Source organism: Bos indicus x Bos taurus, chromosome 6 (assembly GCF_003369695.1).
Source record: "Bos indicus x Bos taurus breed Angus x Brahman F1 hybrid chromosome 6, Bos_hybrid_MaternalHap_v2.0, whole genome shotgun sequence".
Taxonomy (NCBI): Eukaryota; Metazoa; Chordata; class Mammalia; order Artiodactyla; family Bovidae; genus Bos; species Bos indicus x Bos taurus.
Genome location: NC_040081.1, coordinates 35076141 through 35096808, shown reverse-complemented (window position 1 = coordinate 35096808; position 20668 = coordinate 35076141). Strand labels below are relative to the sequence as shown.

The window sequence follows — 20668 nt, the reverse complement described above, 5'->3', positions numbered from 1 at the left end:
TACTTCACATTTCATAATGAACAAATTCAATGATTTTGTTTAAACTCTAGAATTTTTAGCATCCCATAGATGTGGCCAAAATGAAAGTTCATTAGCATCTTTCATTAGTTATTACAGAAACAGAATTCTACTGCTAAATTGGCATTTTAAAATTTTCTATTATAGATCCCTCATTATATAAGAGTCTTAGGAGATCTTCAAAATGTCATTCAGCCTGTTGGTGACAGCATAGGGATGAAAATCAGCCATTTAAAATCCCAATTTTTTTTTTTTTTTTTTGCTACAACTATGCTGTAACTTTTAGGTTTATGACTTCATTTTCATTTTTGGACATTTGTAAGACACAACAAGTACCCATAAGAGAAATATCTCCAAATGGTTAACTTTGTCACATTATTTAGACTTCTGCTTTAAAACATTAAAATAAAGAGCAATATTTTTAGAAGTGTACGAAGCCTAATTTTGTAAGAAATTAAACATTTTCATGCCTTATTTGCAATTTACATTGTACACATTAAATGGGGGTGAGAAGAGGACAGTACAAGCTTTCCTGGTTTCTTAATATTCTGAGGCAAATAATTTTTCCAGTTAAAGTCTACTTGTCCATAATTCTATTTATGAAAACTCAAAAGGAAGGTAAATTTTGAGGAAGGGGTTGGGGATGTGACAACAGCAGATGGAAAAGCACTGCTGGAATCCAGTCTATTACAATTGGCTATGTGACCTTGGACTGAGTACTTCCCCTCTGTAAACTTCCTCATCTGTACAGTCAGGAAATTGGTCTAAATCACGAGCTCTATCTGTTGATGGGTTTCCATGATCCCATTAAGCCCTTTGGGGTGTGTATGTACATTTTTCTGGGAAGAGGATCCACAGTTTCTATTTTGTTGGCAAGGATCTGGGAAACAAAACATGTTAGTTGCCTCTGTCCTTCCTAGTTTTGAAAATGGAACAAAGCAACACATAGAATTATAATTTTAGATGGAAATCAGAAATAGTATAATTATTAGCGTGAGCAATAAGATTATTTGAAGAGTAGATTCTGCACAAAGGAATACTATCATCAACCACATATTTAAGTATTAGATGAAGAACTTCACTGGAAGGCCAGTTCAGATTTTCCATGAGTAGAATCAATTGTCGCAGACCAAGGTAATAACTACATATAACAAAATCTCAATATGTCACATATTTTCAGTCCTTCCTTTTTATCACTGTTTTAATGACCAATTCACGTAGGCCTGCTATATAGGATTACAAGGAGTGGAAGCAATTCAGGGAAGTTTGTCAGCAAATAAATACTTTCTTACACATTTCAGGATATCTATTCCAAAACATTTTGATGATAACTTTTGGATGGTTGAATATCCATGGTTGCTGTAGTACACACATATTTATTAAAGACAGAAATAAAAGTCACTCTGCATATCACTTATTTCCTTGTTCTATGTCTTAATGTAATAAATATTGCTTAGTTTTCTAGACACCTGTGAAATATCAGTGAACAAACTAATATCTTCTGTCCGCATAGTGCTTACATTTCAGAAGGGAAGAAATAAAATAAACAATATTCATAAAAATAATTAAGCCAGTTATTATTTTTAAAGGTGATAAATGCTTTGGCCAAAAATTTAAAAAGAGTAGAAAAATTAGGAACCAGAGGTAAGGAGAATGGTTCCAATTTTAAATATATCAGGGTAGGCTTCACTGAGAAGGTGTTATTTAGCAAAGACCTGAGGAGATAAGGGAGTGAGTCAGGGTTACTTATACACTGGAGAAGAGCTTTCTAGACAGTGGGAAGAGTCAAGGCAAGGATACACTTTATGGATTCAAAGAATAGCCATGAAGCCTTTGCGGCAGGGAAAAACCAAAAATCATTCTGCTGCTAATGATGTGACCGGCAAGAGCTTAATATCTAAAATATACAAACAGCTCATACAACTCAACAACAACAAGAAAGCAAACAACTCAATCAAAAAAATGAGAATACCATAATAGACATTTCTCCAAAGAAGACATACAGATGGCTAGGAGGCACATGAAAAGATGTTCAGCATAGCTAATTATTAGAGAAATGCAAATCAAAACTACAATGAGGTACCACCTCACATCTGTCAGAATGGTCATTGTTAAAATGTCTATAAACAATAAATGCTGGAGAGGGTGTGGAGAAAAGGGAACTCTCCTACACTATTGGTGGCAATATAAGTTGGGAAGCCACTATGGAAAACAGGATGATGGTTCCTCAGATAACTAAAAATAGAATCATCATATGATCCAGCAATCCCAGTTCTGGGCATATACCCAGACAAAACTATAATTCAAAAGAATCCATTACCCCTATGTTCGTAACAGCACTTTTCACAATAGCCAAAACTTGAAAATAACCTAAATGTCCATTGACAGATGAACAGATAAAGATGTGACATATGTACAATGGAGTACTACTCAGCCATAAGAAAGAACAAAATAATGGCATTTGAAGCAACATGGACGCAACCAGAGATTATCATACTAAGTGAAGTCAGAAAGAGCAAAATAAACACATGATACCATTTATATGTGAAATCTAAAGTATGATGCGAATGAACCTATCTGCAAAACAGAAATAGACTCTCAGACATAGGATCAGACTTGTGGTGGCCAAGATGGAGGAGAGGAGAGAGAAAGATGGACTGGGAGTTGGAAGTTGGTAGATGCAAGCCATTACATTTAGAATGGATAACAATAACCACCTACTGTGGTACAGGGAACTATATCCAATCACCTGGAATAAACCATAATGGAAAAATATATAAAAAAGAATATGTATATGACCATAACTGAGTCACTTTGTTGTACGGCAGAGATTGGCACAACATTATAAATCAACTATACTTCAATTAAAAAAAAAAAGCATCTGCTTATGGTCATGAATTTTGTAAAATGTTCATCTTCCAGTTGATACCTCATTTTCTGTTGCTTATTTGTTTAAAATCAAAGTCCTAACTCTTGAACAATTTTCCTAGAATCTCATATTTGTCAAGAAAGTAAAAGTGAAAATTCTGAGAATTTTAAAATCACCCCAAAACCATGATCATAGTTTAAGCCCCTCAGTTTCCACAAACATATATTTGGAAATGAATTGTTATATAATAAGCAAATATGCCATTTAATAAGAGATGATGTCACTATAAAGACATTAAGTAAAAGATTTTCATTTTGAACATTTAGAGATTGGGCACAAAGCATTTGCTATACTCCAACAAAGAAAAATTCCAAGATTCACAGCCAACATAAAAGCACCCATTCTTTCTGAAATGTCACAGCTCTTTTAGACATTTGTTACACTGTTCATTTCATTAACTTTTTTTTTTCCAGAAAAAAAAAATCACAATTATTGTGCAATTTCCACAGCATTTATCTGGGTGAATATCTCCAAAAAGAATACATATAAAGGTAGTACTTTTTTTTTAACAAGAGAAGCTCAGTCAGCTCTCCCGCAAGTAAGCATCTTATTCTTGCCTCTGTGCCTTGCTGAAAATGCATGGTGATCCACAAGCTTAGAAATGTAACAAGATGTACACAGTCCTACCTTGCCCATATGATCCTTTTTGCCAAAGCCAGTGGCAGCTGCAATGCTCCCTGCTCCTTCTACTGTCTTCTGTGCTACTGCAGTCACCCCTGTCACCACTGCCTCGCCAACGTTTGTCACTTGCTCTTTGGTCTTCTCAGCCACTGGGATGAATCAAAAACAATGACAGATTAAGGGATGGTGGGCCAGCAGCCACTAGGAATAATTTCACTTCCACTAACTATCAACTTCCAAAGACCTATATTCACACACACAGATAACTGGTGAGTCAGGAGAAGAAAAAGTTACTGAGATTGCTAAGTGAGCGTGGCTTAGCCAAACAACAGATTCTTTGCCAAGATAGTCTATGCAATCATGCAGATATTTAAAGGTGTTTCAAGCCTAATGATCACAAATTTAGGGCTATAAGCAATTTCGCTCTGATTTACATTTTATGAAAGAAAGTTTACAGAAAGCAAGGCTTGCAGGTGTAGTTGTATCAAACTCAGCATGAAATATTTCTTTATTGCAATTTCAATGCCAAGTCTTTGATCTCACTCAGCATGTTTTTTTCATCACACCTTCTGAGTCACAGAACACATACATGCTGTCACATGGTACCATCAGAAATAAAACAATAGAGTGAGGGATGACTATGCTGATCCTTTTATGAAACAACAGATAGTTGAAACAGAATGAGTTTTAGTGTTAAGATTTATTTTCAATCATTTTAATGGGAACAAAAGAGCTAGACTTAAAGTATGAAATGAAATGGTTTGTTGAGCACACTTAATTTCTTTTCATTAAAAATAAAATATGGAGATTCAGTAGGATTTTAAAAATAAGTTAAATTTTAAGATGATGGTATAAATAGTTTGGGATTAGATTTAGAAAGAGATTTGATCTCATATAAAAAATTATCCAAGACTATATATAACTGTTGAATTAATCTTTCTATATTAACTCCATACAAATATCAAATAAACAAAGCTTCAATAAAATGAAAGTTTGTTTCAATTAATCAAGAGTTTTATGAAAAAGGAGTAAAAGATGAGGTTCTACACTTTTAACAATTTCAAGGTCAAGGGAAACAAGACAACTCTCCACCCAAACCTTTTTCCAGTAGTCATGTATGGATGTGAGAGGTGGACTATAAAGAATTCATGTTTTTGAACTATGGTATTGGAGAAGACTCTTGAGAGTCCCTTGGACAGCAAGGAGATCAAACCAGTCAATCCTGAAGGAAATCAGTCATGAATATTCATTGGAAGGACTGATGCTGAAGCTCCAATAATTTGGCCATCTGATGCAAAGAACTGACTCATTGGAAAAGACCCTGATGCTGGGGAAAGATCAAAGGCAGGAGAAGGGGATGACAGAGGATGAGAATGGTTGGATGGCATCACCAACTCAATTGACATGAGTTTGAGCAAGCTCCGGGAGTTGGTGATGCACAGGGAAGCCTGGCATACTGCAGTCTATGGGGTCGCAAACAATCAGACACAGCTGAGCAACTAAACTGAACTAAAACCTTATAACACTTACACTCATAAAGCCTGGGTCTTGCATTCTTATCTATATGTAATGTTTGTCTTCTTTTCTGAGGAATTCAATGAGTTGTACTATGTGAGCTGTTAAGTGTTATATGCTAGTCACCTGATTATTGTACAGATTTCATTTCACCAGTTGGGAGGGGCCAGTCCCTGGGTCAGGAAGATTCCCCTGGAGAAGGAAATGACAACCCATTCCAGTATTCTTGCTTGGAGAATCCCATGGACAGTGGAGCCTGATGGGCTGCTATTCAAAGCACTGCAGACTCGGACACGACTAAACAGTAATAGTGTGGTCAGAACAATTGGGTTTTGAACACAATTGGGTATGTAGGGTCATGGAAGTTGAGGAGGTACATAAGGAAAAAAGGAAAACGAGTCTCACTCCTCAGTGTAGACAATAGGGGGAAATGAAAGTGGCCCCAAGAGTCTAAAAGCACCAAGAGTTCACAGCAGGTATTGCTTGCTATTTGCCTTTTGCTACTTCTGGGGATGTGGTGGATGCTTACCAACTAGTCATGGCTATACTCAATGCAAAGTTCAATTTAAATGCCAGTGAAAAACTGTACTGGAAATCTCATGTTTTTAAACATTTCCAGAATGTTGATGCTTTAAAAATAGTGAATTATGGGCTTCAAGTTCTCTTTTTTTTCTTTTCTAAGAACACAAGTAGAAAATTTTACTTGAAAACGAACATTTCTTGTTATAAAATCTCAAAGACAAAAATAAATTTTGATCTTTTTAGAGATTCATAATTTTTCTTCTGCCAGCCATGAAAGTTTATTTTTATAATTCTAGATTTATATACATACTTTTTTAATGCACATAAACTGCACAGTAAAATGCACTTTGTAGTTTATTATAATTTATTAGATTTTACCACTGTAAGAATAAGTAAATTATTTACATTACAAAATGGCAGAATTTACATGTAGCAGTGGTTAACCTTTTACTTTCTTAATTTATTTTTATTTTTTGGCTGTGCCATGCAGCATGTGGGATCTTTCCCAACCAGGGGTCGAACCCAGGCAGGTCCCTGCATTGGAAGCATTTAATTTTGACCACTGTACCACAAGGGAAGTCCCTGATAGACACATTTTAAGATTTCTGTAGGAACTGATTTACCCAGCAGATAATTTACTGACCTTAAACCCCTTTGTTAAAACCCACCTCAAAAGTTAAATTCCATGTTAATAACCTCTTTTCCCAACAACTGTCCTTCTTCCTCCTCCTGTGTGCTCATAAAATTTTAAGTATATCTTTACTACTGAACTTTTTATTTGCACCATAATTACTGATTTCCCAGTATGTCTATCCACCTCCACTAGTATATTTTGAGTTGATCAAAATCAGAGATCATATTATCTTTATATTATTTCATTGTAATACTCATTAAATAATTTTGAGTACATTAAAAGAAATTTTGTGTATATGTCTAATTTATACATTAATTTCAACAATTGTTGACTCTAATTAACAATAAAATTCCACAAAGGAAATGTGGCACCAACTTTTAGAACAGTAAATCTAACCTATAACATTAAAAAAAATTAAAAAATTAAGATCTAGTTTTGAATTAGTATACAAATTACAGATATGAGGACAAGAAATGTATATTTTAAAGCAGTTTAACAGGGAAATTTAAAATGTAACATGTTGAAAATTAACTGTGTTCATTATTGTATAACAAATTTCTGTGTGTAAGAATCAAAGCCTGCAGAAGATCTCCAACAATAGGAATTTCTTTATATCATACTTTAATGAGGGAAAAAATGAGAATGAGTCAGCTTATATCAAATCATTTTTTTAATACCTTCAAAGGCATGTCATTCAATAAGCCCAGATTAAGTGCACTCTCATATTTTCCTATAATGTGATGTACTGACAACTGAAATAATAATGTCCTGAGATCAAAAAGCCAGGGATTAACGTAGAGTTTTCTGGATTTTATCTTCAGATTATCTAACTGGGAGGATTAATTTTCCCTGGATGTTGTAGGTAGAAAACGCCCAGCCTAAGTTTACTGAAGTCTGTATTTCTACAAAATAGTTAATGAAATGAATCTTGTGGAAATTTTTCTTTTAACATTAGCTGATAATGTTATGCACTTTATAACAGTTTCTCAATTCCCTGCTTTAAAAGTAATAACAAAATTAATAATAATTATTTAGTATTTATTATGTACCATGATAAACATTTTAGGTCATATATAAAAAGCAACCAATTCTCTCTCTGATTAACTACTGAGGTTATTACCTTAAACATTTATTTTCCCTTATAATATGAATTTAGAATTTTACATGAAATAACTTTACTCAACAAATTAATTTATCTGATATGAGAGAGGAATGGCCCTTATTGCAACTGGTTTATCCTACTGCAATTTTCATGGCCAGATTACTTATAACTACATTTTTGGTATTTTACTACTGCCAGGGTGATTGGTGCTGTGCTAAGTCACTTCAGTCATGTCTGCCTCTTTGCAACCTGCAGGGACAGGCTTTTCTGTCCATGGGGATTCTCCAGGCAAGAATACTGGAGTGGGTTGCCATGCCCTCTTCCAGGGGAGCTTTCCAACCCAGGGATCGAACCCAGGTCTCCCATATTGCAGGCAGATTCTTTATCATCTGAGCCACCAGGGAAGTCTTTGGTGCAATGATGTAAATACATTTTACGTCACTGGTGCAATGGTGTAAATACTGCCCATACCAAAATCATCATGGTCTCCCTGCTTAGAAGGATTTTCCATAGTGTTCTGGGGAACACTCACTGAATTGAACTCTAGTAACTATCGAAAAGGCTTCCCTTGTGGCTCAGCTGGTAAAGAATCCGCCTGCAATGCGGGAGACCTGGGTTTGATCCCTGGGTTGGGAAGAGCCCCTGGAGAAGGAAACAGCTACCCACTCCAGTATTCAGCCCTGGAGAATTCCATGGGCTGTGTAGTCCATGGGGATCACAAGAGTGGGACACTACTGAATGACTTTCACTTTTTTCAACTATTGAAAGAAAGTCAAATGAGTTTTGGAAATCCTGGGTTAAACTAAATTATGTAAATTTATTTACTATAGAACAGCTCAGTTTCTTTAATATGCTAAAAGGAAGACAGGATATGCAAAGTTTCCAAACACTTTAAAACCATGGAAACATTAGCTGGCAGGCTACTGTTTTTCAGAAACAATTTGCAAAATATTGTCTTATAGTACAAAACTTCAGTCACTTGTACCAGGCCAAGTGTGTACGCATGCATGCGCACAAACACCTCAAAAACTCATGTTTACATTCTATCATTCTAAAAAAAACTCAAAAATTCTGACTTTGTCAATAGTTATCCTTGCAGCCCATCTGCATAGCCTCCATTGGATGGTAGTATTAGTTTATTCTCTAATTTTTACCACAGGCTCTAAACTTTGCAATATGCTTATCCTCTTTTTCATCCATATGGATTCTCCTTCAGTTATTACAATGAAAAGCTGTTAATCCAAGTAGATTACCTTCATATAGCATAGTCTACAACTGTCTGATAACTAGTTTTTACAAAAGTCATACTTTATAACATGCCATTTATAGAAGGTCCCTACATGGCAGTTTATATATACTGAATCCAACAGAGCAAATGTATGTTGCGCACTTTAACTTAGCTTCTAGAAGAATTAGTTTCAAAGGGTTGTTTTTTATTTATTTACTTTCAGCTGCACTATGTGGCTTACGGGATCTTAGTTCCCTGAACAGGGGTTGAACCCAGGACACGGCAGTGAAAACCCATAATCCTCACCACAAGGCCACCACAGAACTCCCTGTTTTGATTTTATACTCTAACTTTTTTAGTCAAAAGTATGTATAAAAGGGCTTCCCTGAGAGCTCAGTTGGTAAAGAATCTGCCTGCAATGTAGAATACTCTGGTTTGATTCCTGGGGCAGGAAGATCTGCTGGAGAAGGGATAGGCTACCCACTCCAGTATTCTTGGATTTCCCTTGTGGCTCAGCTGGTAAAGAATCGGCCTGCAGTGCGGGAGACCTGGCTTTGATCCCTAGGTTGGGAAGATCCCCAGAGAAGGGAAAAGCCACCCACTCCAGTATTCTGGCCTGGAGAATTCCATGGACTATATAGTATGTATAAAGGTATATATAAAAGTCATATAAATATCTTTCTCCACTAGCTACCAAAATGTAGCTCAAGGTAGATTTCACTACAAAATGATAGTAAAACCTAGGTAATACATACCATTTGCCTTTAGTATTCTAGGTATTTATATATATTCTCATTCACTGAATTCTTTTATAGATGAGGAAACTGAATCACAGAGAGGTAATGAATCTTGCAGAATAGTCACACAGCTAGTAAGGGGTAAGCAGAAATTTGGACTAAAGACTTCGGGCTTCAGTGTTTGTGGCCTTAACCAAAACATTGTATTAATATTCCCATTTGATTTTCTCAAAATCTATTTTATAACTTAGCAATAGAAGCATGTTATTTTGCTGAGGCCCTGCCATATTTACTGTTTTCTCATCATATGAGTTATATTTTATATCTGATCGTATGATTATATCTTATCATGCCTGTCAGAGCTTGGAGTACATAAAACATAAAACTCAATCACAGCAAGTCCATATATTAAAGTTGCTAAATTGTGATTTTTCTATTTCTATCATTATCCTCCTGCTCTTCCTCATCATCACCACCATAATTTTCATCATTTTTGCTATTCACTTATTGTAATCTTGTTACAGACCTAATTTCAAAATTTGGGTGAAATTAGGCCAAACAGAGATAAATACAATAAATAATTCACTGATCATCCCAAGGGTATTTCCTAAAATGTCTTCTGAATCAAGGAAGTATTATAATTTGTATATTTTAGTGTCAGAATATTTCATTGTACTCTATAGAAAATTTTCATTCAACTCTTTAAAAATGGCAGTCCTTTTATGATATTCCACTATCATTTGCCAGAACATTAAGTTGACCAGAATACTTAAATGTTATACTACTATAAGTTAAACAATGAAACTAGTCAATTCAGTCATCATTCTTGACAATTACAAACACTTTTACTTATTTATAACAAATACTTAACATACTTAAAATATTTAATATTTAATAAAGAATCAAGATTAAACAAAGCTGATGTTTTCTAGAATGCTCCTCTATGGGCAGAGTGGTTATTTATATTTACATTCTGAACGATATGTGCTGGGCTATCCTGCTTACTAGATATTTTCAATATCATCCTTGAATATAAGTTCCACAAAGCTTACCTGTTGTCACACCATGAACTACCCCTTCCTTGGTTTTGGATCCTACAAAAACAAACAAATTCAAACCATAAGCTTCAAAGTCACCTTTACTGCTAATGAGCTACTTTTAAATACATCTAGTGGAAAAACAGTATCTCACTCTTCAAAAACCCATATGTAAAGATATCCTCAGGGAGCAAAAAATTTTAAACAAAAAAAGTCAGTAACCATTACAACAAATACAACAAAGCAAAGCTAACAGGATACGCCCCAATTAAGATTTTAGCACACAGTAACAGCTTTTCAACCCCTTGTGTCCCACTTCACATATCAACTTACAGAAAGTTAAAAAGAAAAGGTGAGAAAACACAGGGTCTGGCTGGGAAGGTGATTTTGGATTCAGAACTGCAGAAGCTCTACTAAAATGCAATACAGAGAAAGATTCCTTAACCCATGGAACACAAATGGATGGGGGAAGGAGAGAAGGAATTCATAGTTGTTGAACATCTATTATGAAAAAGGCATTTTTCATCTCATTTAATGTTTGTGATAACCCCCCATTTCAAATCATGCCCATTTTATTCCACATGAAGCAATTACAAATTAAAGTTAAATGATTTGTCTGAAGTCACCAGCTATAAGCATGTTCAAATTAAGGGCTCTGTGACCCTAAGCCCATATTGTTTCTATGAAACCAGGCAAGCCTTCAGAAGGAATACAGTATTTGATCACTGAAGTATGACTAGCTTCAAGAAGGGGCAAGATAGGAATTTTCCCCAAATCTTGACCATTACCAAACCTTTACACAAAGAGTTTATGAATATGTATTGCTAAAATTAAGTTTGTGAATAATTTTATTCATCAGCTCTCTAATATTGGATTTTTAGTGTAATTCATACAGCTTTTTAATGATCTTGGAGAAAATAACAACAAAAAGAAAATTCATTTGAAAACTACCCTGTAAGCTAAATAAAGTAATTCTATCAGAGAAGAATGTAAGGAAATTAGGACCAAAAAACTGGGAAATGAATATTTATCATACACTACCTGCCACTCCTTCAACCCCTTATTTTTAAAAACAACTAGTAAAAATATATTTTAACAGTTGGCCTATAGTCTATTCTCTCTGCCTCAGTTATACCTGATAATTTAATCTTTGGCTAAATCATGGGATGTATCCTGAACCAAATATACAAGAAAGACTTAATGAGGTTGCTTTGTATCAAACCAATCACCTTTTTTTGGCTGTCATAATTGTTTAGTAGTATATGTTACTGATGATTAACTTTTAATTGATAAGTAATCTGTAATGAAAAGATAAAGCTACAAAATACGTGCCAAGTGGTATGTCACCAGTAATGTGATAGACAGATAGACCTTATAGATAATTAGATCTCATAACAGATAACAGGTGAAGGGACCCTAGATCTGATGGCATCCCTAAGCTGATGTAGCCCACATCCATTCCCTTCTTCTCTGTTATGACTTCACAAAGCTGCAGAGTAGAGATCAGAAATAATGCCTGGGCACTGCCAAGGACTCAATTATGCTGTTGTGCATGTCATGTTGACTATCTCAGTATGTTGGAGGTGAAGCAAATTGTGACTTGGGAGTTTGATATCAATCTACAGTCCAGACCACTGCTACTTATTGAGCAGAATTTCACTGGAAGAGTTTTGAAGGTCATTTTCTTTCCTTTACTGTTACAATACTTAGCATAGAACTACATTTTTTTTTTTTGCTTTTGAATTTCACTCTCAACTTATAATTTCTAAACCATTTGATTGAGAAATTTTTGGTCCATTAAATTGAAGTAGGTTGATTGAAAATTTGTATACAAAGATATCACAAAAGGAGAAAAAAACATAAAAATAATACTGATCCTTATGGTGGTTCATCAATTAGCATTAAAAGCTACTCTCTCATGAGGCTTAAGAAAACCATGTGCTAAACTTGTTCAGCCATAAGTGAAACAGGAAAATTTTCCCTAGTTACTTCTAATCTTTCAAGCTAGTTATTGATAATAGTTCTTATAATGAAGGATAAAATTATAGAAAGAAAATACATGGACAAAGAAATTATTCTGTTGCAGAGTTTGTGTGCATGAGTTAATCGTTCAGTCCTGTCAGACTCTTTGCAACCCCGTGGACGGTAGCCCACCAAGCTACTCTGTCCATGGGATTCTCCAGGCAAGAATACTGGAGTGGGTTGCCATTCCCTTCTCCAGGGGATCTTTCCGACCCAGGGATCAAACCCAGGCCTCCTGCGTGGCACAGGTTCTTTACCATTGGAGCCACCAAGCAGCGTTTATTTGACAATAATAACCATGGCTCCTACATATAAAAGTACACTAACAAAAATTCTCAATGAAATGTTAATGAATCAAACACAACAATGCATGAAGAGAATTATACATCACAATCAGGTGGCATTTATCATAGGTATGTAAGGCTGGTTCAATGTTTGAAAGTCAATTAAGTAATTCTTCACATCAGCAGGACCAAAAAGACAAATGTCATGATCATATTAATAGATGCAGAAAGAGCATTTGCAAAACCGAACACCTGCTGCAGCTGCTAAGTCGCTTCAGTCGTGTCCGACTCTGTGCGACCCCATAGATGGCAGCCAACCAGGCTCCCCTATCCCTGGGATTCTCACTTGTGATAAAAAACCCTCCCAGTAAACTAGAAATAGAGAAGTTTCTCAACCTGATAGAAAATATCTACCAAAAAGTCTACAGCTAACAACATATTTCATTGTGAGACACTAGTAACTTTATTACCAGGAACAAGGCAATAATATCCCCTTTCACCATTCCTTCAACATCTTACAGGAAGCCCTAGCTATTGCAATAAGACGAGGAAATAAAAGATATCTGGGAAAGATGAAACAAAACTGTCAAGAATGAATAAAAAATATTCTGGTGCTAATAAGTTATTATAGAAAGATTGCAGGATGCAAGGTTAAAAAGTCAATCACCTTCCTATATACCAGTAATGAATGGAGCAGAATTTGAAATTAAAAACACAGTATCATTTACATTAGCATAAAAAATAAATAAAATACCTAGGCATAAATTTAATGCAATATACAAGATCTATATGGGAAAAATTATGAAGCTTTGATAACAAAATCAAAGAACTACATAAATGGAGAGAGATTCCACATTCATGGATAGAAGACAGAATATTAACAACATGTTGCTGCTGCTGCTGCTAAGTCGCTTCAGTCGTGTCCGACTCTGTGCGACCCCACAGACAGCAGCTCACCAGGCTCCCCCATCCCTGGGATTCTCCAGGCAAGAACACGGAGTGGGTCGCCATTTCCTTCTCCAATGCATGAAAGTGAAAAGAGAAAGTGAAGTCGCTCAGTCGTGTCCAACTCTTCGCGACCCCGTAGACTGCAGCCTACCAGGCTCCTCTGTCCATGGGATTTTCCAGGCAAGAGTACTGGAGTGGGGTGCCATTGCCATGTAGGCTCTTCCCAACTTGATTTTACAATTCCATGTTCATGTATGTATACACACACACACACACACACACACGCACACACACACACATATATATATATAGAGAGAGAGAGAGAGAGAGAGAGAGAACCACCAACTCAATGGACATGAATTTGAGCAAATTTCGGGAGATAGTGGAGGACAGAGGAGCCTGTTGTGCCACGGTCTATAGAGTCACAGAGTTGGACACGACTTAGCGACTGAGCAACAACAATCTCAAGCAAAACCCCAGTTATTTTGTGGATGTTAACAAACTGATTCTAAAGTTTATGTGGAGAGGCAAAGATCAAAAGTAGCCAAAATGGTATTGAAGAAGCAAATTTCAAGACTTCTTACAGAGCTGTCATAATCAACACAATGTGATATTGGTGAAAGAATAAACAAATAGATCAAGGGACTAGAAAAGAGAGCCCAGAAATACACAAACATAAATGTAATCAACTGATTTTTGACAAAGAAAAAAGGCAATAAAACGGAACAAAGATAGTCTAAACAAATGGTGTTAGAACAACTGGACATCTACATGAAAAAAAATAATTTCAACTTTATACCCTTCGCAAGCAAATAATCCAAAATGAATCATAGCCTTAAGTGTAAAATGTGAAACTATAAAACTTCTAGGAGATCACATTGAAGAACATCTACATAATCTCAAGTATGGCAATGACTGTTAAGCTATACTACCAAAGACACATCCCATTAAATCATTAATAAGTGAGAATTCATTTAAATTAAAAACTTCTATGAAAGACAATTTCAAAAGAATAAGAAAACAATCTACAGACAGGAAAATATTTATGAAATATCTGAAAAGAAGACAGAGAACTCTTAAAAATCAAAACTAAGAAAACAAATAACCTGATTAAAAAATAGGCCAAAGATCTTAATAGATACTTCATCAAAGAAGATGTGGAGATGGCAGATAAGCATTTGAGAAGATGCTCCACATCCTATGTCACCAGTTTTAAAATACAAATTAAAATAACAGTGCAATGCCACTATATATGTATTAGTATGACCAAAGTCCAGAACACTGACAGCACCAAATTTTGTCAAGGAAGTAGAGTAACAAAAACTGTCATTAATTGCTGGTGGGAATGCAAAATGGTGTAGTCCCTGTGGAAGATAGTTTGATGGTTTCTTTTAAAACTAAACATATTTTATCATATGACCCAGCAATTGTTGTGCTCTTTGATATTTACCCAAAGGAGCTGAAATCTTATATACACACAAAAACCTGCACACAGATGTTTATAGCAGCTTTATTCATAACTGCCAACTCTCTGAAGCAAGTAAGATGTCCTCCAAGTACCAAGATGTAGGAGGTGAATGATAAACCTGAGACAACAGAATATTATTTGGCACTAAAAAGAAATGAGCCATTCAAAGACATGAAAGAATTTAAATGCGTATTATTAATTGAAAGAAGCCAATCTCAACAGGCTAAACAATATGTGATTCCATTGATATGACATTTTGGAAAAGGCAAAACTATGGAGAGAAAAAGATCAGTGATAGCCAGGGGTTGGGAGAAGGCCATGAATAAGTAGCGCACAGAGGATTTTTAGGACACTGAAAATACTCTATATATTATAATGATGAATGTGTGTGTATGTTAGTCACTTAGTCGTGTCCGACTCTTTGTGACCCCATGGACTGTAGCCTACCAGGCTCCTCTGTCCATGGGATTCTCCAGGCAAAAATACTGGAGTAAATTGCCATTTCCACATTTGTCCGAACTCACAGAATGTATTGCAGCAAGAGTGATCCTTAATGGAAGCTATGGAGTTTGGATGATTATGATGTGTCAATGTAGGTTCATCAGTTGTAACAAATGTACCATCTGGCAAAGGATGTTGGTAATTCGAGAGGTTATGCATGTGTGGGGGTTGGGGTACATGGGAAACCTCTATATATCAATTTTTCTGTTAATTTAAAACTGTTATAAAAATTAAGTCTTAAATTTTTTTAAGGGATGCCTTTTTACTTATAGGTTCTGCTTTATTATGATATTCTCACAAGAACTCTGCAAGATACTCGCATTTATTCAAATTGTATTTTTACAAATGAGTAAAGTGATGCTTAGATATGTTAAGTACCTTCCCCATTATCCTAGAGGTAAAATGTGGTATAGTCTGGACTGGAATTTTTTTTTTTTTTTTCATTTTAATATTTTTTTTTTGGAATTTAAGTTTAACATCAAATCTACATTTTTTCCTACTTTATCAGGAGTCAGTAAACTATAGCCTATGAGCCAAATAAACTCTCCAGCTGTTTTGGTAAGTAAAGTTTTATAGGAACATAGTCACCCTAATTATTGTTTATGGCTGCCTTCACTTCAAGAGAGCAAAGTTGATCAGTTGAAACAGATATCATACCCTAAAATTATTCAGTACCCCTTTACGGAAAAAGCTTGCCAAAACCTGGTAGTACTATAACTTCACAAGATCATACTTCATCCTGAATTATGTATTTGTGTTCAACTTTTAATTGACTTTAAAATATTAACTGATAAATAGTATATAGAATGTACTCTGCTAAATACCATAATAAACACTGAAGATTATTTTTTAAAATATGTGCACATAAATCGAAATTTCATATAATAATCTCAGAGAAAATAACAAAATTAATCTCTAAAAAATTAAGTCATTTTATTTGCCCAAACTCATGGTTGAAAATGAAAACAAGTACAATGTTTTCCAGATGATAATCCTGCTTATTACATGGAAAATAGCAACATGTTAATGTAATAGTCAGTGGTTCTTGGACTCATTCAAAACTAATAAATCAATATTATCCAACTAAAAAAAATCTTAAAAGTAACTAAGTTATAAAGTAACTGAAATCAAGGAATGGTTACAAAGCATGCACTTGCACAACTTGGAACACTGAGGACAAATATAAAAATACTGATTATCTAAATGTCACTGATTCAGTATTCCAAATTCCACCTAAAAAGGTACAATCCACATTTCACAAGAAAAAAACTGAGATTAACTCTTTGAATTTTCCCTCTTGTAACATCTTTTAATTCAATGACTTTCTGAAAATATACTTTAAGATAAAGAGTAATTTAACTAGAGGTTTGTGGTAAGATTAAACCAAAATAAAGAGTCTATGAACAGTGAGAAAAATATGAGAAATATTCATAAAAATCATTCCAAGTATAACTTTTCTCCAGCCCATCTATATCAAAGAGACAATATAGCTTTCTTTCACCCCATAGACATAGACAGAGTATTCTACACAATCCATTATGCTCATCCTCCACTTTCTTACTCATCCTTTGGCTACTGTTGCTACACCTGCTATGAGAGAATGTGACCTAGCTCAGAGGAGGAAAAGAAGAGACAGAATGGGCAGTGGGTGAATGTATGTTTATGTGCCTGTTTGTATCCCAATAGATGAGTGTGTGTCTATGTGTATGCCTATTTCTTCACCCAAAGAATTCCAAGTGACTTGTGAAATAACACCTAACCTAACACAGTTTAAGATAAAAAAAAAGAGTAGGGCTTCCCTGATAGCTCGGTTGGTAAAGAACCTGCCTGTAATGCAGGAGACCCTGGTTTGATTCCTGGGTCAGGAAGAGCCTCTGGAAAAGGGATAGGCTACCCACTCCAGCATTTTTGGGCTTCCCTTGTGGCTCAGTGGGTAAAGAATCCAGTTGAAATGTGGGAGACCTGGGTTTGATCCCTGGGTTGGGAATATCCCCTGGAGAAGGAAAAGGTTATCCACTCCTGTATCTCCATGGACAGTCCATGGGATCACAAAGAGCCAGACAGGATGAAGCAACTTTCACTTCACTGCAAGAATACTCTGATGTGGGAATTTATAAACAAGGAAAAACAGTAAGCATCTAATTTATTGTATCATTTGATAAATGAACTATATAAATGTCTCAGAGATATTAGCAGCCTTCAAGCACTTTCTTGAGTTTAGTCCCCAACTTACCAAGTGGTCACAAGAAGCAACTCCAAAGACTTGTCTGTCCTTTCCTTTTTAGGGTCACAGTAGGTCTCTCTTTACATATCTCAAGATTGTATCAACATCTTACTTTTAAATTAGGATACACTGAAATTAGCCTACATTATTCATGAAGATAAATCAAAAGCTCATGAAGGAGTTTGATTTTAAGATACTATTGAATATTTTCTAAGACTGAGTTTTTAAAACTGTCCTCAGAGCTATAGTTACTTACACATAAAAACATTCATTTTAAAAAAGAAACAAAGTCCTAAATATTACTGCAAAATTAAATAGTCTGTAAAAACAAAATAGCCCCACTTTGTATATTAGCTCAAACACACACATTCACCTACTTACACACACCTCTGATTCAGCCCATCACTTTGAGTGGAGATGCAAAACTGAATCAAGTGAGAAATACCAGCATTTAAAGCAACAATCATCCTAACCCATCAATCCCAAATAAATATCAAAGTGACATTTAGGGCTTACCTACCTACATAGAGAACACCCTCTTTTGTCCTTCCTGCTGCTTCTGCCACACCCTGCTTGGTTTTTTCAGCAGCAGCCACGACTCCCTCCTTGGCCTTTGAAAGTCCTTTCATGAAAACATCCATGGCTAACGAATTCCTTTACACCACACTGGAGAACACAAAATACACTTTGAGAACTTCTGCGTAAAATACGAAATTAGAACCACTCAAAGTAAAAACTATTGAAAGATCAATAGAATCCTCATAAGAGTGAGATTCTTTTAAGTGTACCTCCATTTCAACCACTGGACAAAGGAGGCTTTTCTTAGCTTTTGCATTAAGAATGTAGCATCTCCCATCCATCTTGGCTGGATAAAGTCTAGCCGCCTAAACATGGATTAGGATGAATCACATGAGCTGTTCTTAACGCGTTTCCTAAGTGGAATTGCACGGAAAGATAGACTCCTCTTTTAACTTCCCAGGGTCCAAATGGTGACAGTGTAAGTTAGAAGTGCGTTTAGAAGACATCACAGGAAAAGGAAAGGGACCTGAAGGCAGGGGGTCAGGGACACGCTTAAATTCCAGAAGGCAGCTAACAGATCAACCACGAATAGGGGAGGGAAGGAACCACTCACTCTGGGTGTAGCTGAACCTCAGGCCAACTGCGAGCCCACCGCCCTCTCTCTAATTCACCCAACCACGCACCCGACCCTGGGCTATCAACCCAGAATGTGCAGGAGGGCGCGAGTTCACAACCGCGGAAGCCTCAGGAGGCGCCCCAGCCACCCGTGGGGGCGTTCTCAGTTCCTGGAACCCGCCCCCAACCCTGCGCCGCACCTGTTAACCCCTTATCACCTGTTGACTCGCCCTCTCAGCGCTCCCACTTAACCATTTGCCAAACACAGCTTGTTTACTTCACAGAGAGAACAGAGAGGGCGGACTAGGGAAGGGGGGCGGTTAAGGAAAGCGACAAACAAAAGTTGAATACTCATACTCCCTGGAGCATCCTCGCGTTTCCCAAAGGAAAAGCTTATCCCTGAGAATCCAGACCTCTCGGCCTCTGAGGACGAGAAGAGGGAAGTAATCGAAGCAGGAGGCAAACAGGTCAATTTTCTTTCCTCAAGCTCACCCTAGGGATAAGTACTCACCTCGGAGAGAGACGCGACTACAGCTGGTCCTCAGCAGCGCGCCCACCCCCACCCCGCGCGCGCCCCCGGGCGTCCGCAACGACTCTTCTCCCACCAGGTGTTCTCCATGACTTCCAAAGCTGCCCAGTTAGTTCCGCAAGCACTTACCAGATTTCCTCGGCTCCTCGGAACTCCAATTTCTCCCCCACCCCCACTTAAAAAAATTTAAAAACAATTCCCAAATGTTATTTAAGTGGGAAGAGAGAGGATAAAGAGCGCACAGGAAGAGTGGAGGCGGCACCAGAAGAGGGATGGTCCCCAGAGGAGGCGCCTGTCAGCACAAGCCTGCGCTGGGAGGCGGGGGGCGTGGGAGGCAAACCCACAAACCTGCCGTCGAATTGCCACTCCTCGTCCCCCGCACGCGAGGATTCGAGAGAAAACAGCAGAAGGTCGAAAGGGAAGGGTTGGGGGGGAGCGGGAAAGAGCGCCAAGGATGCTAAAGGCGCGGCTCGGTCCCTGGGTCCGCTCTAAAGCCAGCACACACCTCACCCGGCGTCGCCGCGCTCGGTCGCTCGCCCCCTCTCCTTCTAGTCTCCGTGGTCCTCCTCCCCTTCCTCTCACCGCCCCCGCGGCTGATTTGTCAGCTCCTCTCCCCGCCCCTCTCCCGGCGCTTGCTGCTTTCCCAGCCGCGTGCACTTCACTCTCTCCTCGGATGGGGATGGGGGCGGGGGAAGACGGAACCTCCAACTCCCGCCTCCCGCCTGGACCTAGGGTACTGGAAGATGGGGTGCTCTTCGGCTCACCTCGAGTTCAGGGTCACGGGAGCTCTCGTGGAGATCCCGAGTGTTAGGCTTGGGCTGAAGTCTCTCCCTCTTTCCCATCACCCCCCATCCTTGTCTCCGCCTTTCCCTCTGGTTCCTCGCGGGGACCCCCACGTCAGATCCAGCCTCGGGAAGCGGGGAGTGTGACAGGTCGACCACCAAAGACAGAGCCAGTCTCTCGAGGAGCTGCTGAAAGAGACGGGCAATCTAGGAAGCGTGCTCACATTAGCTCTGCCAAGAGCACGTTTCCCTCAAATCAATGTTAACGATGCTTTTGTTTAAATATCCCCCAGATTGGGGCCTATTCTTAACCTCTAGTGAGCCCGATATGGTCTCGCGGGCGGAGAGGAGACTAGTAACGAAGAGTTACAGGTTGAAGAGGCAGGAGGAGGCTAGTCAAATCCTCTCTCCACCCCACTATCACCATTTTCTT

The 20668-nt window shown here is 37.4% G+C and overlaps 1 protein-coding gene across 6 annotated transcripts in view; it reads right to left on the bottom strand.

Moving 5' to 3' along the window:
* SNCA (synuclein alpha) overlaps positions 1-20303 on the bottom strand; it is a 147268-nt gene extending 126965 nt beyond the window's left edge. Inside the window, exons 1-4 of one of the 6 annotated variants that reach the window (XM_027544073.1) lie at positions 20218-20303; positions 18311-18456; positions 10359-10400; positions 3575-3717 (exon numbers count right to left, since the gene is read on the bottom strand). In XM_027544073.1, coding sequence (XP_027399874.1) covers positions 3575-3717; positions 10359-10400; positions 18311-18431 — 306 coding nt within the window. In that variant the 5' untranslated portion in view covers positions 18432-18456; positions 20218-20303. Of the gene's footprint in view, positions 1-3574; positions 3718-10358; positions 10401-18310; positions 18457-18922; positions 19007-19435; positions 19518-19582; positions 20055-20217 lie in introns of those variants that run through there. The other 5 variants (XM_027544070.1, XM_027544069.1, XM_027544071.1 and 2 more) reach the window with 5 other exon arrangements.
* Positions 20304-20668: the final 365 nt, after the last annotated feature.